Source organism: Scatophagus argus, chromosome 2, assembly GCF_020382885.2.
Source record: "Scatophagus argus isolate fScaArg1 chromosome 2, fScaArg1.pri, whole genome shotgun sequence".
Taxonomy (NCBI): Eukaryota; Metazoa; Chordata; class Actinopteri; family Scatophagidae; genus Scatophagus; species Scatophagus argus.
Window position 1 is genome coordinate 3754576 of NC_058494.1, and position 17975 is coordinate 3772550.

The 17975-nt window shown below is 41.1% G+C and overlaps 1 protein-coding gene across 4 annotated transcripts in view; it reads right to left on the reverse strand.

Moving 5' to 3' along the window:
- The window catches only part of sh3pxd2aa (SH3 and PX domains 2Aa), a 99991-nt gene extending 82162 nt beyond the window's left edge, over positions 1-17829 (reverse strand). For 3 of the 4 annotated variants that reach the window (XM_046401621.1, XM_046401612.1, XM_046401603.1), the window contains exons 1-2: positions 16552-17829; positions 4396-4476 (exon numbers count right to left, since the gene is read on the reverse strand). In XM_046401621.1, coding sequence (XP_046257577.1) covers positions 4396-4476; positions 16552-16647 — 177 coding nt within the window. In that variant the 5' untranslated portion in view covers positions 16648-17829. The remainder of the gene's footprint in view (positions 1-4395; positions 4477-16551) is intronic. The other variant, XM_046401629.1, reaches the window with a different exon arrangement.
- Positions 17830-17975: the final 146 nt, after the last annotated feature.

Below are 17975 nucleotides of genomic sequence, written 5' to 3' on the forward strand. Positions count from 1 at the left end.
TACAGCAGCAATAAGTTGTATTCACACACCCATTTGTCTGTTTTAAGTTAAGTTTCTTGTTAAGTAACTTGTTGGCGGAAATCTGGTGGTTAGGATAAAATTATGCCATAGGTCATGGAACAACTTATTAATTTTTAGCATGGATCCTGGACTTAGATCGCTCACCATTGTCTCATGCAGATCCAGATCCAGGCACACTACTGAATAAAGAATTTGAAGAATTTTGCAACATTAGATTAACTTCTGCTTGTTACTTCACCGTAACTTTAAGGCCCATCTGTCAGGTCTCCACTCTTCCCCACACCAATGTCTGTCTGTGTGGCTGTGTATCACTCTGATTCTCTAAATGTGCCCCAGTCACCTCACAGACACACTGGTGTTTTGAGCGATGGAAATGTCCCACAAACGCCTGACCTGTGCTCATTCATCCTAAATTTAGCCCACTCTCCTGATCCCTTCACCACAGCTTTGGGAAACACTGCACAAGTCCCCCCACACACCCTCTCCGCTCCCAGTCCAGCGAGGACCTGGTCTGGGCTCTGCCGTCAATTGCCCGATTGTAACTCACTAGAACAGCTCCTGTGTTTGGCATGTAGGTGTCCTTCCTCTGCCACTCATCAGGGGCTAAAAACTATGTTTCCTACTCATAAATTAAATAAAATGGCCCTTTATCCTCGACCTGAAACAATGGGCTACTTCATTCAGTTGAGTTACAGTGCACCCACAGAACACCTCAAGGACAAAGAGACTAAGCTAGAGGCCCTGCTATTCAGCAATTCATCCTCACGGATGGCATACCGATAATGCCTCGTGGTCTAGACATCTGTTTCCATCAAACGGACCACTTAGAGGTTAGAGATTCCCAATTCAGTGACCTTACTTTTAAGCGTTTTGACCACAGCTACTGTATAATTTTCTACATTGAACATAACATGCTGTTTGCGTGCTGCTAGCATCCGTAACCATACATCCAAAAGGACAGAATTATGACCTTGGGACTGACTCTGAGCAAACGGGAGCATTATCGTCTGTTGGTACTTCAAAAGTTCCACAAAACACTGGAAAGGGGGTGTCAGACAGATGTAAAATTGAAATCTCCCCGCACTTAATATTCACTTGCTGTTGGATGGGCTCATGCAAGGGCAGACTTGGAAAAAGAAAAGAGATGGTTTGTGTGCGCGCGTGCGGACAGAATACAAACCAAAGGCCCTCGAAACAGCGTGAGTCAGAGTGTGTCCTTCTTTTAGATGGTGAGCAATGCTGCAGCTTAAAATATACCAACTTTGCCCAAGGACACCCAGGGCAAATCTACCACTCCTCAGAGGTTCCTGAAACATGCTTATGAAGGCTTCTTTGTAATAAATGACCCTGAAGAAACCCACAGTATCTTTCATTTTTCCCATCTGCATCATCAATATCGTCAGCATCAACAGCATGAATCTGAATCATCAACGCCACTAGTATTGCTGTCATCCTCATTACCATAATTGCTTTCATATCTTTCAAAGCTGTCCTCCTCTGCCTCATTATCACCACCACGATCATTATCATCATCCTACTCTAACTCCTCAATGCTCCTTTCCTCCCGGGCTGACCTGTTCCTCTCACTGTCCCAGTTTCCTCCCTTCTGAGTAACTTCAGCTGGCTCACTTCTAACCAAAGAACACACTGTTTCACTCATTAGTCAGGTCTTGGTGAGAGAAAACCACATCAGCGAACAGTAGAGCAGCCAGGAAGAGCCAGTCACATCCTGACAAGGAAAGCGAAATGTTCTACTGTGGACAAACCCGAAGGTTTTGGTGGTGACTGTGTCATCTCTTCAATACATCACATAAACTCACTCACATTCTGCCAGGGAAATGTGCAGGGTTGCGCAGATGGGTAATAGTAAATGAATGCAGTTTCTGAGTATCAGGGTGACATATATACACGAGAATGTGAAAGGTATGTGTATGAATAAATCTCTATCCGTCTTGACTTGTTTTTGTATTAGTTGTTGTAAAACTGTCAGAGGGAAAAAATGAATAAATCTCCGTTCCAGCAGGAACAGCCATCTAACAAAGACCTAATGGAAAGAAAATGGCAAAAGATGGCAGAGTAGAAGGTACTTCCTTGAACAGTGGGAGCCAACCCACTCTTAACAAAATAAAAATCCACAGACAAAATGGTTCCCCACAGAGCAATTTTGGCGACATTTTGCATGAATATGTTCATTCTATTAGTCTTAACGGCTTCTTTGTCACAGAGGGCCACTAAATAGCAATAATGTGGTTCATATTATTTTTATCTTAACATATTTTCTACATCTCTACAGCTTCACACTGGCAGACGCTTTGAAACTGAAGGTCACATCAATTCCATTCACATTTATCATTTTTCAGGAAGTGTTTGCAGAAAAATTGAGTACAGAATACAGAAAGACACAAGTAGATGTTAAATGGTCATGTCTATCACAAGTATCTCAAATAGCAAGTTTTATAGTCCATTCATTCCACCATGAACATAAAGAGTTGGCTTCTGGGACAAAACCTAAACTTAGCCAGTCAAAGCAAGAAATGTGGCCGCACTCGTTTTTGACACCAGCCCAGAACCAAGGCCACCGTGTTTCCAGGAAGACAGTCGTTTTTGTTTATTATCCGGAAACTGTCTTGAAATTCCCAGTGGTCTTTGCCAAACTTTGGTAAAACAGCTCTCCAACAGTTTCAGAGTGGCCATTTGTGTGTCTCTCTCGGGTTAGCAGGACTGCTGAGAGCAGCAGTGTCCCTGCACCACATAAATGCTTGGACAGGAAAGGCTCCAGGTTGCTCTGAAAACAATGGGATCAAACAGGTCCATCACAGGCATCTTGCAAGATCAAAGGCTGGCAGAGAGAATTTTACTTTCGCTCCCTATACCGGCAGAGATAGAGCACTGCTGAGTATTAGAAAGATGGACTGTCAGTATTGTCAGTTTTATTCATGAGTGTCACAGAGCACATGGAAATATCAAAGAACCAGGTAAGGTAAGACGTGAGTGGTGAAGTGCTGGTGATTGAAGTGTGCCTTAAATGGGACGTCTGGTAAAACCCAACATCAGCCCAACCAAACTGTGACAAAATTTGGCCATGTGAGAGCTGCTTTGTTTGACAACTCTATAAGGCTCCAACCAACTTTGGTGACCTTTGCCCTCACACCACCTGACAAAGCCAACAAAATCAATCTTGCAACTGCTGACTGGGAGTGATTTTGTGCCAAGCCATCCATGAACCATTAAGGTTCATTAGTTCCCTCTCAGGAAATCTGAGGACCCTGCATACACAAGGGGCTGTGAATATTAGGAGGGAGACAAGTATCCACTCCACTTACCGTTGTCTCTGACTTTTCTAGAGCAGAGGCATACGTTGCTTGCTTTTCCGTGTTTATTATTCTACCTCTTTCTTTTATTCCATATTGAGAGTAATCAGTTGCAGGGGGGTCTATTTTCCATCTCACACTGCCCCACCGTTTATCAATGGGACCTTTCAGAAAAGACCTTCCTTGCACTGATTGAAACATCATTTCCTGCTGGACTAGTACACTGCAGCTATTGAGATGTGCCCCCTGTAGCTCTCACTACAGCCCCTTCATATTTACTAGTGACCAAGGGACCTCTGGTCCAATATACATATGGTATCAGCTTACAGCAAGTCAATGGTGCAAGGGAAATAAATGCACACAAACATTCTCTCAGTATGGAACAGTCTGGGAGACACAGGGCAGGGTTTTTACTCTTAACTCTTGCTCCACTCCAAAATAAATTTGACGAGAGAATTTGACTCTTTTAACACGAGATTAAAGCATCCAAGCAAAGTCAAGTAAACAGAAAAAGGCCTTCCATATAGGACGATATTTAAAGAACCCGCCAATCAGAGAAGCTTGCACAAGACAATCCAACAGCAACGCTCTATAAAACATGGTACATTGAATTGACTTCCCTCCGGATTTCTTGCCTGTACTATAAAAAAGGCTTGTCAGCTCCCTGACGTTTTGAGGGTAAGGCAGAAATGAGATGAGATAAGAGAGAGGAAGAAGAGGGGAGAAAGAAGGAGGGGTAGACATACAGAGACGGCAGAGAGGAAAAGAGATGCAGTGTATTTCTGTGTCTCTACGAGGCTAAGGGATACAAACTATGTCTCCCCTGCTCCCCGACCAATTACTAATACACACATTGATTCTTTGAGGTGACGAGGTGTGGAGAACAGGGGCATAGACACAGCAGCAGTGAACAGTCTGGCTGGAACATTAATCTACACAAAAAAATGCTGCAAATTCACAGGGTTCACATGTTCAAAACACACATTAGCTGCAATGAAATTAGGGATTTTGGTACAAACTTGCATAGTGTGTGCAGGGATGTATATGAGTGAAGGAAGATTACCTGTAAGTCAAAGAACTTGCTGTATCTTCTGTAGATAATGTGGGATGTGTTGTCAGAGTAGGTGACATTGATGAGATACACCTGTCAAGGGAAGAAAAGCAAAGTTACATTTTTTTTCCATTTATAATGGGCGTGTTTTGTCTCGTCAACTGTGTTGTCGCAGAACATCTTTGGGATTTGCACCGTAAATGTTCAACCACCATGATCGAAAAGCTGCAACTAGACAACATTCTGCAATTTATGCTTGATGAATACTTGATAAAAATCTCAATAATTTTCTGTCAATCAACAAATCAATTCCCTTACTAATCTTTGGCTGAAACAATATGCCAATATGTTGCCTATTATGGCACACACATGTACTTGTAGTACAAACTCACAGGCAGACATGCTCACACTGCTAAAACCAAATTCCCCAACAGGGATGTTCAGTGACACACACTCATAAATCTGTTAGTGGTTGATACTTCAGGATAGATGGTGACATCATCTCTACTTTGTCAGCACACTGACCTGCTGGCCTTTACCCTTGGCTAAAGCAACGCTGCAGCCCTAAGAGGCCTGATAAGATTGAAACAGAGTCCATTTATCAGTCAAGAGGAGGTAAGTGAGGCCGCCATCATCTCTAATCTAATGAAACATAGATAACCACGGTAACAGATCCAGAGGCCAGGAATTTTTCATCAGAGATATTAGGAGCAGGCGGGATCTCACAACTGCTGATATAGAGATGTTCAGAAAAGGGATCTGGATGTGAAATCACTCAAGTGGATGAGTTGTTAGATAACATTAATCTACAAGCTTTTGAAGGGGAAATTACACAGTTAGCAGTTTATTGGATACACCTCCAGAATCTATTGGAATCCAAGACATATTTTAAAGCTTATGCTACTCTTCCCCTTCACGTATGTAAATGAGGGTAAACAAAATCCATAATGCAGAATTAACAAGACTACAAAACTGTTGGTTAAGTTCTGGTTAAGTCTATTCAGGTAAAACTAATTGGTCACTGACACAGCTGACACCAGTAATTGAAAACACCTTCGATACAGCTGAAAATGCCACAGTAGAACATTAAGCTACTAAGCTTTTGAGCTATGAACTATTTTGAAATGTGATGCATAACCCCAACTTAGAAAATCTCAAGTTTTCAAGTGTTCTAGCATTTGAACAGATACTGTTGTCTTTCTGGTGAGGACAGATTCAAATTACCAAAGAGCTGAATGAGCAAGGAAGAATGTGGACAAATGCTATCCAATAAGAGCTTCACAAAACACGTATTTTGTTTATTTGCTTTTTGTTTTTGCATTAGATGTGCATTAGTCTTCTAAATAACCTGGAGACACTTTGTATATAGAAGATTCTCCTCTTATTTATTCTTATTCTTTTATCAGTATGAATCGTGACTTTCATTTATAATACAGAGAAAAGTCTGTCAATGCTGATACAGATTTGCCTTTTTTCCCCCCATTGTTGCTGTCAGGTCACAAAAGCCTATACAAAAAGCATTCATGTAGTTTCTGTATAGTACCCACTGAGTACTTCAAGGCTGTATACATCTGTTATGTTCTCAACACACAGTTAAAATAGCCGTTATCAGGTGATTTGCAATAAAACAAGATGTTGTCACTCAGCCAAGGCATTCCAGCTAAGTGGGCCAGAAACAGCGCAAACAGAAATCCACTTAGCATCAAGCCACTGTGAACACAGAAACGACTGACTTTGCCTCATGTATAGCATTCAGATTAAATAAAGGCAACTTGTTTCCCTAGTGAGCCATTCCCGCTTTTTATTCCAGTAGGCTTCATCTTTCTGATTGATATTACACTGTCACTCCAACCCTCTGTGCCTGCCAAGAGCCTCCAGAGCAGAGCTGAGATGAATGAGGTCAAGTGAAAGACCCTGACGTTGACGTACGAAGGGCAGCAGCTTGAAACAAAAGAGGTTCCACAGCAAAGCCAAGGGCTAAAAGGCCTTGTTGCTTCTGGAAGGGGTTCAGCTGCTGCTGGCAAGGAGCCACCACAGTATGCTCACTCCCATGCACAGCTACTGGCATCTACAAGCTGTGACTGTCACACTACACTGACAAACTTGTTCTTAGCACAGTGGGGTGCCACCACAGCGATTAGTTTTGGCATTTTTTTTCTATGAAAATGTGCTCCCAGGGGTTCTGCTGAGTTACAAAATCATAAAGTCAAAAACTGGCTTATGCAGCCACAGTCGGTTATGTTTCCAAGTGTCTTTGTGACTTTTGTACCATAATAAGGACTCCTGAGCAAATAGCTTATTATTGCTCATTAGTAAAGCATCTCTTAAACTGGCAACAGAGATGTTGTGTTGATGATTGTGCTTTAACATATCATCGGGAAGTAAATGTTGATTGCACAATGTAATGGCTATAGGATAATGACAGGAGCAGTGTTTAGACTGTTCCCTATACAATTTGCTGTCACTATGCAGTTCTGTCTGCCATTGGGCACAATATCTCCCAGGAAAATGGAAGGTGACTGGTAATCCAGTCAGGCTGGCAGTATGGCACCATTTCTATCTGCTTTCATGTCTCCCTTAGCAAACTGAAAAGACCCCCACATGTAAATGTGTGTTCACTGATGGCTGAGGAGTATTCACGTCATCTGGTACTTGAATAGCCAGACCTATTTCCACAACTCTGTGTTAGTGCTAGAGAAAGGCAAGCCCTAAAATTAAAATGGATAAGTCCATGCAAAAAAAGGTAACAGCTGCTAACTTGTTTATGTTTGTCCCGTCAGCAACCACATTAGCGTAACTTGCCATTTTTAGCACATAGGTGGCTAGTTGCTGTTGTTGTTTCCCAGAGCCATGGAAACTTTGAAAACGATAAAACACAGCCAGTGAAAGGGGAGGAGAATGCCGAATGAAGTAGCTGGCCAACAGCAGGCTTGTGCCAACAGTCGACATCTGGTGAGTAAGACCACGTGGTACTTCTTCCTACCTTTTCACACTTGATTTCACTGGCACAATTGTCCAAAACATCTTGATGCTGCTTGTGCATACCAGGCAACAATGATAGGGACTGAATGCCAAGATATGTGAATGGAGAGGCTACCCCGGCATTTGTCAGAGCTTGTGTGGTTGTAATGTCTGTGTGACACTGAATGTGTATTATAAGCCTATCAATGCAGGATTATTGAAGCAGGTACTTTAAATTTATATTTGAGAGCTTAAAAAAAAAACTGCAATATTATATTGGTTAGTATTCAGTTTTTATCCAAACTAATGTGGGACTGTAGGTGACAGTGTCAATCAGCTGGTCTGTCCATCCATAAACCATTTCAGCTGGAATGACATGAAATTTAGTGCACACATTTCCAGTTCCCAGACTATGAAACCTAATAACTTTGGTGAGTTTTGGGATTTTTTTCTAGTAACACCAGCTGATCAAACTTATTACTAATTCAACTAAATATCTCTAGATCTACTCAAATGACAAAATTCTGTAGAGACATTGATTATTCACAAACAATGTATGGCCATTTAATGCCATTGCAATTTCTGGACACTTGTGATAAGTTTCAACTCTTATATCGGCCTGGCTCTAGTTGTATACACACACAACAGTAAGAAATCTCTCTTTTTAAACACACTGCTGACCTCAACAGTATGTTAGAGTATTATTCTCCGTCCATGCCGATGGACAATTTAATTCGAATCAGAAGCAAATCTGCGGTGAATGAGGTATAATATAGCAACCAGGCTGGCAGATGAGTACTCAGAATTAAGATCCAAACCCCAGAAGTAGATGGGTATGTGATGGCAACCACGATGGAAAACACAACCAACAACCATCTGTGGTCTGTCCATACTGAAAATATCAAGCTTAAACCTACTAACCCCCAACCCCACCCCCACCCCAGTCCTCAAAATAGACTCTATTCATTCAACACAGCCAGTAAATTATAACACTCCGGGTTACTGCTTCTCAACATACATGAAGAAACATCCAGCAGAAAACATCCCCACATTTGCCTGCAATGAAACCTAGTTACTTCATCATGCATTAGATGCTTTTTCGTCACCTTTTCATGAGCAATGGGACACACTCATGCAACAAGTAAAATAAGCCGACGTGGGCAGACCCAGAGCTCAAGTATGTCCAGTCATGAGTATTAAGTACCGCCAAAATGCCCTGTATCAAGCATGTGTGGAATAAAAGAAGCTAACACTTTTAGTCTCTCTGTTTGGCATGTATTACAGCAACACAAGCATTTAATTACTGGTTTATAAGACATTGTAACATAGTTGTACACAGCTATAAGAAGTGTTTATTAATTAATAGTATCTGTGAATGACTGTAACTCATCTATTATAACTAAGACAAACAGTGTTAATATTGTCATTTAATATCTGTTCATACACCAACATCCACTACGGCTGTCCACATGAGGTGCTATAATCGTTGACAAATGCATTAATGAATATTTATATCTGCTTACAGGCAGGATTATAGTGTGCTATAAACTATCGACGAAATATTTATATATAAATAGTGGGAAGAAAGTGGTCCCAACAAAAAAATGACTCACTTAAATGTTAGTTAAGTTATCATTGCATATCATAAGATGGAACAAAGATATTTAGATATTTGTAGGCATAACAATCAAATTGATAATCCTCCAGTTTATCTTCCATGTCCATGGAATGTGAGAACAACAGAAATCAAGATAAAAAGTTAAACATTATCTTGTGATTGCTGCAAGAAAATCTTGCACAGCAGGCATGTCTAGACCAATAAGGCATTGCTGCAATTCCAAAATGAAGGCTGAAAATTGGGGCGAGGAGGCAACAGAAAAGCTCAGGTAAAGAAGCATGATCTGCATGATCTTTTGATTTCTAATGCTCCCCTGTTCATAACCACTCCTACATTTGAAAACAGGAAGATGTTGGAATAGGAAACAATGAGGCAGCAACATAACTCATTAGAAATTGTAAAGGGCTCAGCATGAGTAAGTTTGACCAGATGTACAATTTTTTCAGGGCGTAGCTGCTTCTAAACAAAAAAAAAAAGGCAATTCCTTTTCTTGATCACAGATTCCACAGCAGTCATGTGTCAAAACTTCATTTCCGATATCTAAAAATCTAAAAATTGATTTAAAACAGGGAAAACACAAATGGGGGGGACTAAACAATCCAAAGAAAGCGTTGAGGACTTGAATGTCCCAGATAGCAAGTAAAGACCTTGTACATCTTTAATTCCCACAGAGGACTTGAAAACAAAAGCTTTATTCATGCTCAGAAGCAAAGAAAGAACATGAATTTTTATGACAGAACAAATTGAACCTCTGATTATTTCATCATGTTTTTCTGAAACAGCTGAACAGATGAATATTCATGTCAAGTTTACAGCTTACTTTTCCTCCTCTAACTCTCTGTAACGGATAATTTCTCTAACAACATGAACATTAACACAATGTAATGGCCATATAAGAGACAGAGTAAATAGAATATGAACAGAGAACTCACAGTTCCGTAGGAAAGCCAGGACCCAGTCTCACTGTTTTCAAGTGAAGAAGGCAAAAGAGTGAAGTGCTTGGTGGGGCAGAGAATGTGGCCCTAGCCACTAAATGCAGCGAACCCCGCCTAAACTACTATATTTAAAGTAACCTATAAAACAGACACACATCATACTTTCAGACCACTAAAGCTCAAATGATCTGACTACAAAAAAAAAAAAATCAGTTTGGAAAAATTCTTGTTGCATCGGAGTCTTTTGACATGGATCTGCCCAAAATATACTTATTGTCTAATACGGTCAGTTACGCTTTCATATTAGCCACAGAGGACAAAAGACAACAAAGTAAACTGAAGGACAATTCTAGTTACATGCACTGGCAGGGGGTCTTTGGAAACCCCTTAAGACACAGTGTTTTATGTCAGCTGCCAAAACAATGCCCTTTATTAACTGCACGCCAGGCCGACGCCTTGGCTTCACTTAATTGTGCTCATTTCCATTTTGACATGGTCCAATCACTTCTTGTGTGCCTTTGTGGTGGGAAGAGGAAATGCCCTTCAGGGGGTGCTGAGATAAAGTATTTTACTGATACCATTTCAAAAGAACAATAAAGTTATTGTATATCACATGCCTTGTTAAAAGACAGACAAGACTGTATACTCATGTAAAACAACTTCACAAGATGGAAGTTGGCTGTAAGCGCTTTTATATGTGGATTTCAAAGCAATATAAAACAACTACCAGACCTCCAAAGAGGCCCAACTTGCTTATACAATATTAGAAAATAACATATGCCACATAAAGATAAAGTGCATCAGCAAGGGAACAGTGGTAACAACTTAAAACTAAGTAACAGGGATATTACAGACATATTATGTACTGTATATCAGAGGTGGGAAGTCTTTTGGCACAAGTCATGTCTCAAGTCTAATTCAAGGGTCAGGTTTCAATGGATGTCTCAAATCAAGTCCAGAAAGTTGTTTGGTTTTTTTTTTTCGGGTATGTGGCATGTGTGGCTGCAATGCCTGCTCATCACTGTCTTTTTTTGTCTTTCTTCTAAGATTTTACAAGGTCAAAGTTGAAATGAAGTCGTCAGGAAGTCCCCATTTTTACTGATGTTTTTGGCTACCTGGAGGCAGTGGAATAATTTGCTGACACTACAATGATGCACTATCAACTTATGATGTAGATGATGTGTTTGCAAACTTTGCTTGTTTGCTTGTCCAGCAGTCATGAAGAAACAGTATTTATTTGGAGCTGAGGCCACAAACATAAATTCATAATTCTGTGATAACTCCTGAGGGATCTGTCTGACCCATTAGCTGCTGAATGATCCATTATGTTCACCAGCCAGCCACTAACTTCTGTCTAATATGTGGTGCTGGGAATGTAGCAAATACTGGGTTTATTAGAGCTCAATGCTGAAAACAACTGCTTGCTGCTATGGAAACAAGCTTAATGAGAGTAGTAAGAGTGAAGCAGAACAGCAAAAGTGAAAAGTAAAACACTATGCGGACTTGAGGGGAACGCCAGAGTCAGGTAATAATTGTCGTGGGTTTGTCACTACGACTGACACCAGTCAGATTAAAGTCTGATCAATCAATTGTTAATTTGAACATATTGATTAATACAGCTTGAAAAGTCATATAAAATAACAGTAAAATGATCTCCTGTACCCTCTGAAAGAATTTGCTGTTTTGATTAATTTCAATTTATTTCATTATAGGGCTATTCCACCAGTTACATAAATCAAGATTAGTTGAGCCACGGAAAACAATTGTATAATGTCTTTTTGGTTTAGAGAAACTTTGTCAAGTTTGAAAAAATAGCCCCTGATTTCCCATAGCAACATCACCAAGGTTATCTTGGCTTGCTCTTAGACATGATTGGCCTGATTTATAAAATTAAAACATGGAGTTCAAAAGACATGAGCATTTACCAGGAAGGAGGGATCAATTGTAAAATGCTATTAAGGTGCATTCTGGGAATTGTTGGATCTGGTGATTTTGGAGTTGAACCCATACTCTAGAACAAAAGTTGGGATATCTTGGCTTCCATTCCACAGATCCTGGCCCCTTTATTTTCCCATTTGTCTCTGGTGAGCCCCCCATTATTATGTAATGTATGTATGTTTGTAACATTGTGTATGTTTGTGTTTATATTTTGGTATGATTATACTATTAATGTATTTTCTGGTGGATATAAACTATTTCTAAAAAAATCATTCTTGAGTGCTTTGAAAGAGAAATAATATGTTGTCATGCTAATCAAGCCAGTCTTATTTTAATAACATTTTAGCCAATTCCCTTGACTATCGAGTAATCTCATGAAGAGAGCTGCAAGCAAGACTCCATCATCTCTTTTTCCTTCACATTTTTCTCTTCTCCCTTCTCTGACTCTTGGGTCTTTCTTTTTCTCACACAAAAACACACATTGGACCAGATTAAAATGGCATGACAACACACCCAGTGATGTTAAGAACAATCCGTTCAGGTCATTTTCCCATGAAAACAAAACTAGAGCGAGCACAGTTGAGGCCATGCATGATGCCCACACATGCTCTGTCTCTCCACGGAGCTTCACCATTTCTGAATGACGTAATCATAAGTCAAGCTGTTGAGAAGAACATCAGGGAGCTGGGGCCTGTGCTCAAGCACAACAACGTGTGCTTTTACCCTGAAAGCAGACAGGAGGGTGTAGGAGAAATGTTGGAATAGAGCTGTTGTCGTGCATTTAAGACTTCTTCAGTAGACAAACAGAACATTCAACAATCACAAACAACATCTGGTATTGAACACATGAAAACAACCCCCAGCGTGCGTGTGTGGTCTCGGTAATAACAGTGTGAGCATGACAACAACCGCTGCTTTTGTCAGCCACTCATGTTGGTGCATGCAACACAGATACGCACTCTTGTCAGTCGCAGCATCAGGGTTAGGACTCTGAAAACTGAGCATCAACATAGACTTTAATAAAAGACGTCGGCAAGGCCCCTGACTCACCTCTTCTCTTTGTCGCACACATAACCTTCAAGCACTTCCAGCTAGTTGTCAAACTCTCTCATACAATGGTCAATCACAAATAAGCTAGCCTCATAACCCCCCCCCCCCCCCCCCCCCCATGCCTGCACCTCTCACTTAGGGGTGAGCATCTGAAAACAGGGACCCTTTTCACCGAAATCACTCTGTGTTTGATAGGCCAATAAATATTTGAGTGGGAAACAGCTCTCTGAAGAGATGTTTTATGGTGCCAAATAACAACACCGTCTTCCAGTCTGGGCCTTTGCGCAGCACATGAGTCTCTAGAAAACGAAATGTTATGGGACTGGGACTTGTAGGGGAAACAGAAGCTTAAAGTAAACATGGCAGTGCCCAACCTTGCACTCTCTTTTATCACCTCCTCCTGCAAACACACATACACATAAGTCGCTCAGAGGAGGAGAGTGTGTATGTGTAATGCATGTTTGCGACTCAGTGGTCCAGCTTTCCCTATGGTCGGACGAGCACTTCCTCCTGACAAAGCCCCGAGTCTCATTCCCCCTCCTCTCACTAGATAAGCATTTCCAGCTGGTTTCACAAACATTACAAATGAGATTCAATGGGTGCCACAGATTGTGTCTTTTTCTTGTTTTCTCTCTATCCCTCTCTCCTTTTTTCCCCTCTTTTTTTCTTCTCACAGTGACTAGCCTTGTCTCATGAGACAGGGTAGCTAGGGAAACTAGGCCACAGACTGCCCTACTGAGAAAGAAGAGCCCAAAACACAGTACAGCTCAGCTCAGCTCAGCTCTGAGAAGCATCCGGATACACTTCAACTATATATATAGTAGCCTGGCTAATACTCAACAAGCCCACCTATAGAGTTGGACTGGTTTGGGCACTTGACCTAACAGTTCAAATTGCATTAAAAACATAATATGAACAGTGGGCCATTAATTCAGTCTCTTAGAAGTAGAGAATTCTGTCTTTGGGTTTACTTTGTCACATTAGCCTGCTCGGCACAGTTATTCGTTCTGATTTGTATGTTCTTCAATAGCCTGACATCTTGCAAAGTGAGATGAGAAGACCAACGCCATTGTTATGTCTGTACATTGAGAAGGAGCTACAGGTATGCTAACTAGCATAGAAAGTGCAAGGCTAAACAACTAGCTTGGCTTTGTTTTTATGGTAAGTTGTAAAACTATAATTGTAGTATCTTCGTGGGCCCTCCTCACAGGAGGTTCCAGTATACTTAGTCCCAGCCCATCCCCCAAACTGCATTTGTGGTGCTCGCAGCACTGAAATATTAAAACCTTAAACATTAACATGTCACTCCTGAAACAATGTCCTCATTATTCTGGATAACACACTGAATACAATTTTAACCATTTTAACTATATAAAGTACTGTAGTTCCAATGAAAACCGGCAACTCTGCAGATTATCAAGCATAACAAAGACATTTCTAAAAAGAGATGAATACATTTATTATTATTCATTACTATTTCTTGTAAGAAGCTTCTGTCTAAAGGAACTGATATGAAGTGTGTGCAACATCCACAGGAACAAGAGCTATATTATTAAAGACTGCCATTGCTGTTAAGCTATATAAATTCACTGACTTATTTATTTTTTCATTTTGTGAACACTTAAAGTAAAATTCTCTTCACCTCTATTGCACTGAGTTGGAGGCAAAAACATGTATCAGATAACCTGACAAAACACAAATCTCATCTACAAGGTTAAATTATCAGCCGGGCAAGTGGACATGGTTCCACAGTGTCAAAACCAAACAAGGGCCTTCACACCAAACTGTATGAACTATACTTTGCTGGAATACAAGTGCACTAATTTGTTTGAGTATATGCACAACTACAACACGATATTAACTGAAGTGGCTTGAGGCACATTTACATCATTACATAACCCTTGAAGCCATGTCAGCATCTACTTTTAAGTTATTATTTCAGTTGATGTTTTTTTCTCACAGGAGGCCTGAATAAGTTTGTATTTCATCAGGTAAACACAAAGTATTTGGCACACAGAAAACCTGGGACAGGTAGTCTTCCAGTATGGGAGTACTGATTGGATTCAAGAGCTCCAGGCAAATATATAACTAAGCTGCACTGTGTGTACAGCACACATCAAGTCCAGTGCACACAGCAACAGAGCACATACACAACATTCAGAGAATGGGAGGAAAGGGGATGTGGCTGTCAACTGGGGGCGTACAGCTCATTTTTTGCCCCAGGGCTCTGCACAGTGATGCTCCGTTTCACTGGGAACATCTCAAATATATATATATATATATATATATATATATATATATATATATATATATATATATATACAGTACAGTGTTTAGCTTGCAAAGAGGCTAAAATTCTCTGAATATTTTCATGTCTTGTAAAGCAGGTACGGTTTGTCTAATAAAGGAGCATATATGGCAAGAGCCATGTGAATTCCTTCTTTCAAAAGAGAATAAGTGTTCTAATTGTGTCCACATTAGGCCCTGGGGTCTGCAAGACTGTAACTACTTACAAGCAAGTCATTTATAATGACTTGTTTATGAGCTCAAAATAGGTTCTGAGCTGGGGCCATCCAGTGCAAACTCCAAAAACAGACACTCACGTACAAGTGTGGTATTGATAAAGAAGGCCACAGGAGGTAAGGATCAGGAAGGAAATAATAATCACTGAAGCCTCTCAGGAGGTTTGTTGCTGTTTCTTTTGGCAGAAAATAAAGTGAACTTCATTCTCATATGATACACTTTAACACCTTTCAAAGTCCAGAACCGCAGAATGACACAAAATAACCTTGTGGCCAGGTTATTTTGTTAACTGCTGAAGTAAATGAACTTTGAATCTCATCTTTTAAGCCAGCGTAGATGAGAAACTCTTATGGGACTGAGGGAGAAAATGGAAATTTGAACATTATGACCATTGTGCAAACTCCCTCCTCTTACAAAGATCATGTGCTAAGATCAAAAGCTCCAGAACAACGAAATGGACATTGCAGTGAGATTATTTTGTCAACTGGTTACCAAATAAATTAGATTGCTTTTTGACAAAATTAATTTCAGACTCCAGACATATCACAAAAAGGCTAATCTTGATGTAGACATGAAAAATCAGTCTTTCTCGCATTTATGGAAATAAAAACGTTTTTGGACAGTGCCAATGTGTCATGTTTTGACATGTGGACAGGCAGAGCTGATCACTGAGGAGATCTCACAAATTATCAGTGAAGATGACAGAGTGGCCATATGTATGCACCAAAGCTTTGACACAAACATCACCGACTTGAGCACCAGCAGTTTGTCAGAAAGATAATATCATGCAATACCAGGTTACAGTGCTGATGGTGCACGGGCTGCTTACTTGACAGCACACAGTTATGACAGCTCACAATGATGATAAACTGTGTCTGCTGAAATACTGTGGTGGGGGGGGGTTAGCTAGTAATGGTCTGGAAATGTTAATTTTTTATGAGCAGGTATATTGCTGAACAAGAGTCTAACACAGAGCTTAGCTTATCTGTGGTCTTTACAGAGCAGCTAGGCTACATTTAATGGACTAAATGCAGCGTTCAGGTGTCATGCTGTGACTGTGAATAGGCCACCGCTGACACATCTGAATGGGACAAGGTGGGAATAAGGTGACATGGACGGAGACGAGGAAGGAAGGCAACTCACGTAGTGTTTAGACGGATTACGCCTCTTCTCCACGTCCACGACTTTCACGTCCAGCACAGTCCGAAACTGCATCTTGACCCTGCAAAGGTTATGCATAAAAGCGTCCGGCGAGCAGCTGCTGTGGCTCCAGATAAGCTATCTTGTATCACGGGAGAGAAATCACAACATTCATCGCTGTGTCATTTAACAATTCAACGGTCCATTAAGAGATCAGCTCGCTCGCGGCCAATTTGGCAGCGACTTCCCTCCGCTGACACAACGATCGTCAATCTGATTAGAAACTTATCGATAGTCCATTTAAGCCACTGCTGCTCGTTGTAGGTGAAATGTACACACAGCCGAATCCAAGCGGAGAGCGATTTTCACGTTGCTTACGGCCACGCAGGCTGGCCAACGGCGAGCGGGGAGCGGATGAAGTCGGTCGCCTTAAAAATAGAAAAAAAAAAGTAAAACGAGTTCCTTTGTGTCTGCCACGATGCCTGCAAAGAGAGGCACCAGCATACCTGGAGGTTACAGAGGCTGGCTGTATACAAGGGAGCCGGCAAATCCAGCGCCAAACGCCTCCTGCGTTACAGCAGGCGCAGTGAATTTAGGGGACGGAGTGGGATGGGCTTCACTCACGTCCTCAGGGCTACTTGGAACATAGCACTCAAGAAAAAAACAACTACTTGGCTGTACCTTCCTCAACATGAAGCGTGCTACTGTCTTACATTATTTCTGAAGCTGTGTTTGTAACCAGCCGACAGACAGTGAGGTCTTCAATCGGTTTAACATTTCAGTTATTCATTCGTCTTCCGTCAGGGCCCCAAAACTTTTCCTCCCTGCTTGGGAGAATATGTAATAAAAATGTTGCAGATATATAGTACTATATATAGGCCCGACTTCGACACAAACTGTATGAGCTGAAATGTTCTTAAACCTATTCTGTACAATAGAGGGCTCCGTAACAACGAAGCTATAGCTAGTTTAACACTCCAGGCTCTGAGCTATAAGCAGCTTTCTGGCCGGAGACTAGAACAAATCGAACTATGGATACAGATGTTTCACAGGCGACCAATCAGCAGCAGCCTGCTCTACATGAAAGAGCCAATTAACGACCAAACACTGCCCCCGTGCGCACACGGCAACATAAGCAAGACAGTGCAGGAACCCATTTAAAGGCTAAACTAAGATCAAATCTATATCATCTTTTAAATCACATGAAAACCTACTTTTGCTTCAATGACTTTTCTATAACCATGAGCCTAAGACTGACATTTCAACTGGGTTTGGCCTGGGGCCAAGGAATCCAGCGGCGTAATGTATGTCAGGTCCTTTGGAGTGATGCAACTGAATATGCATATGGAAATATTCGAATTACCATCTAGGCATAATGGGCAACTGAGCCAGGGCCTCAGATCCATAGGAGCCACAAAAGCCTCCAG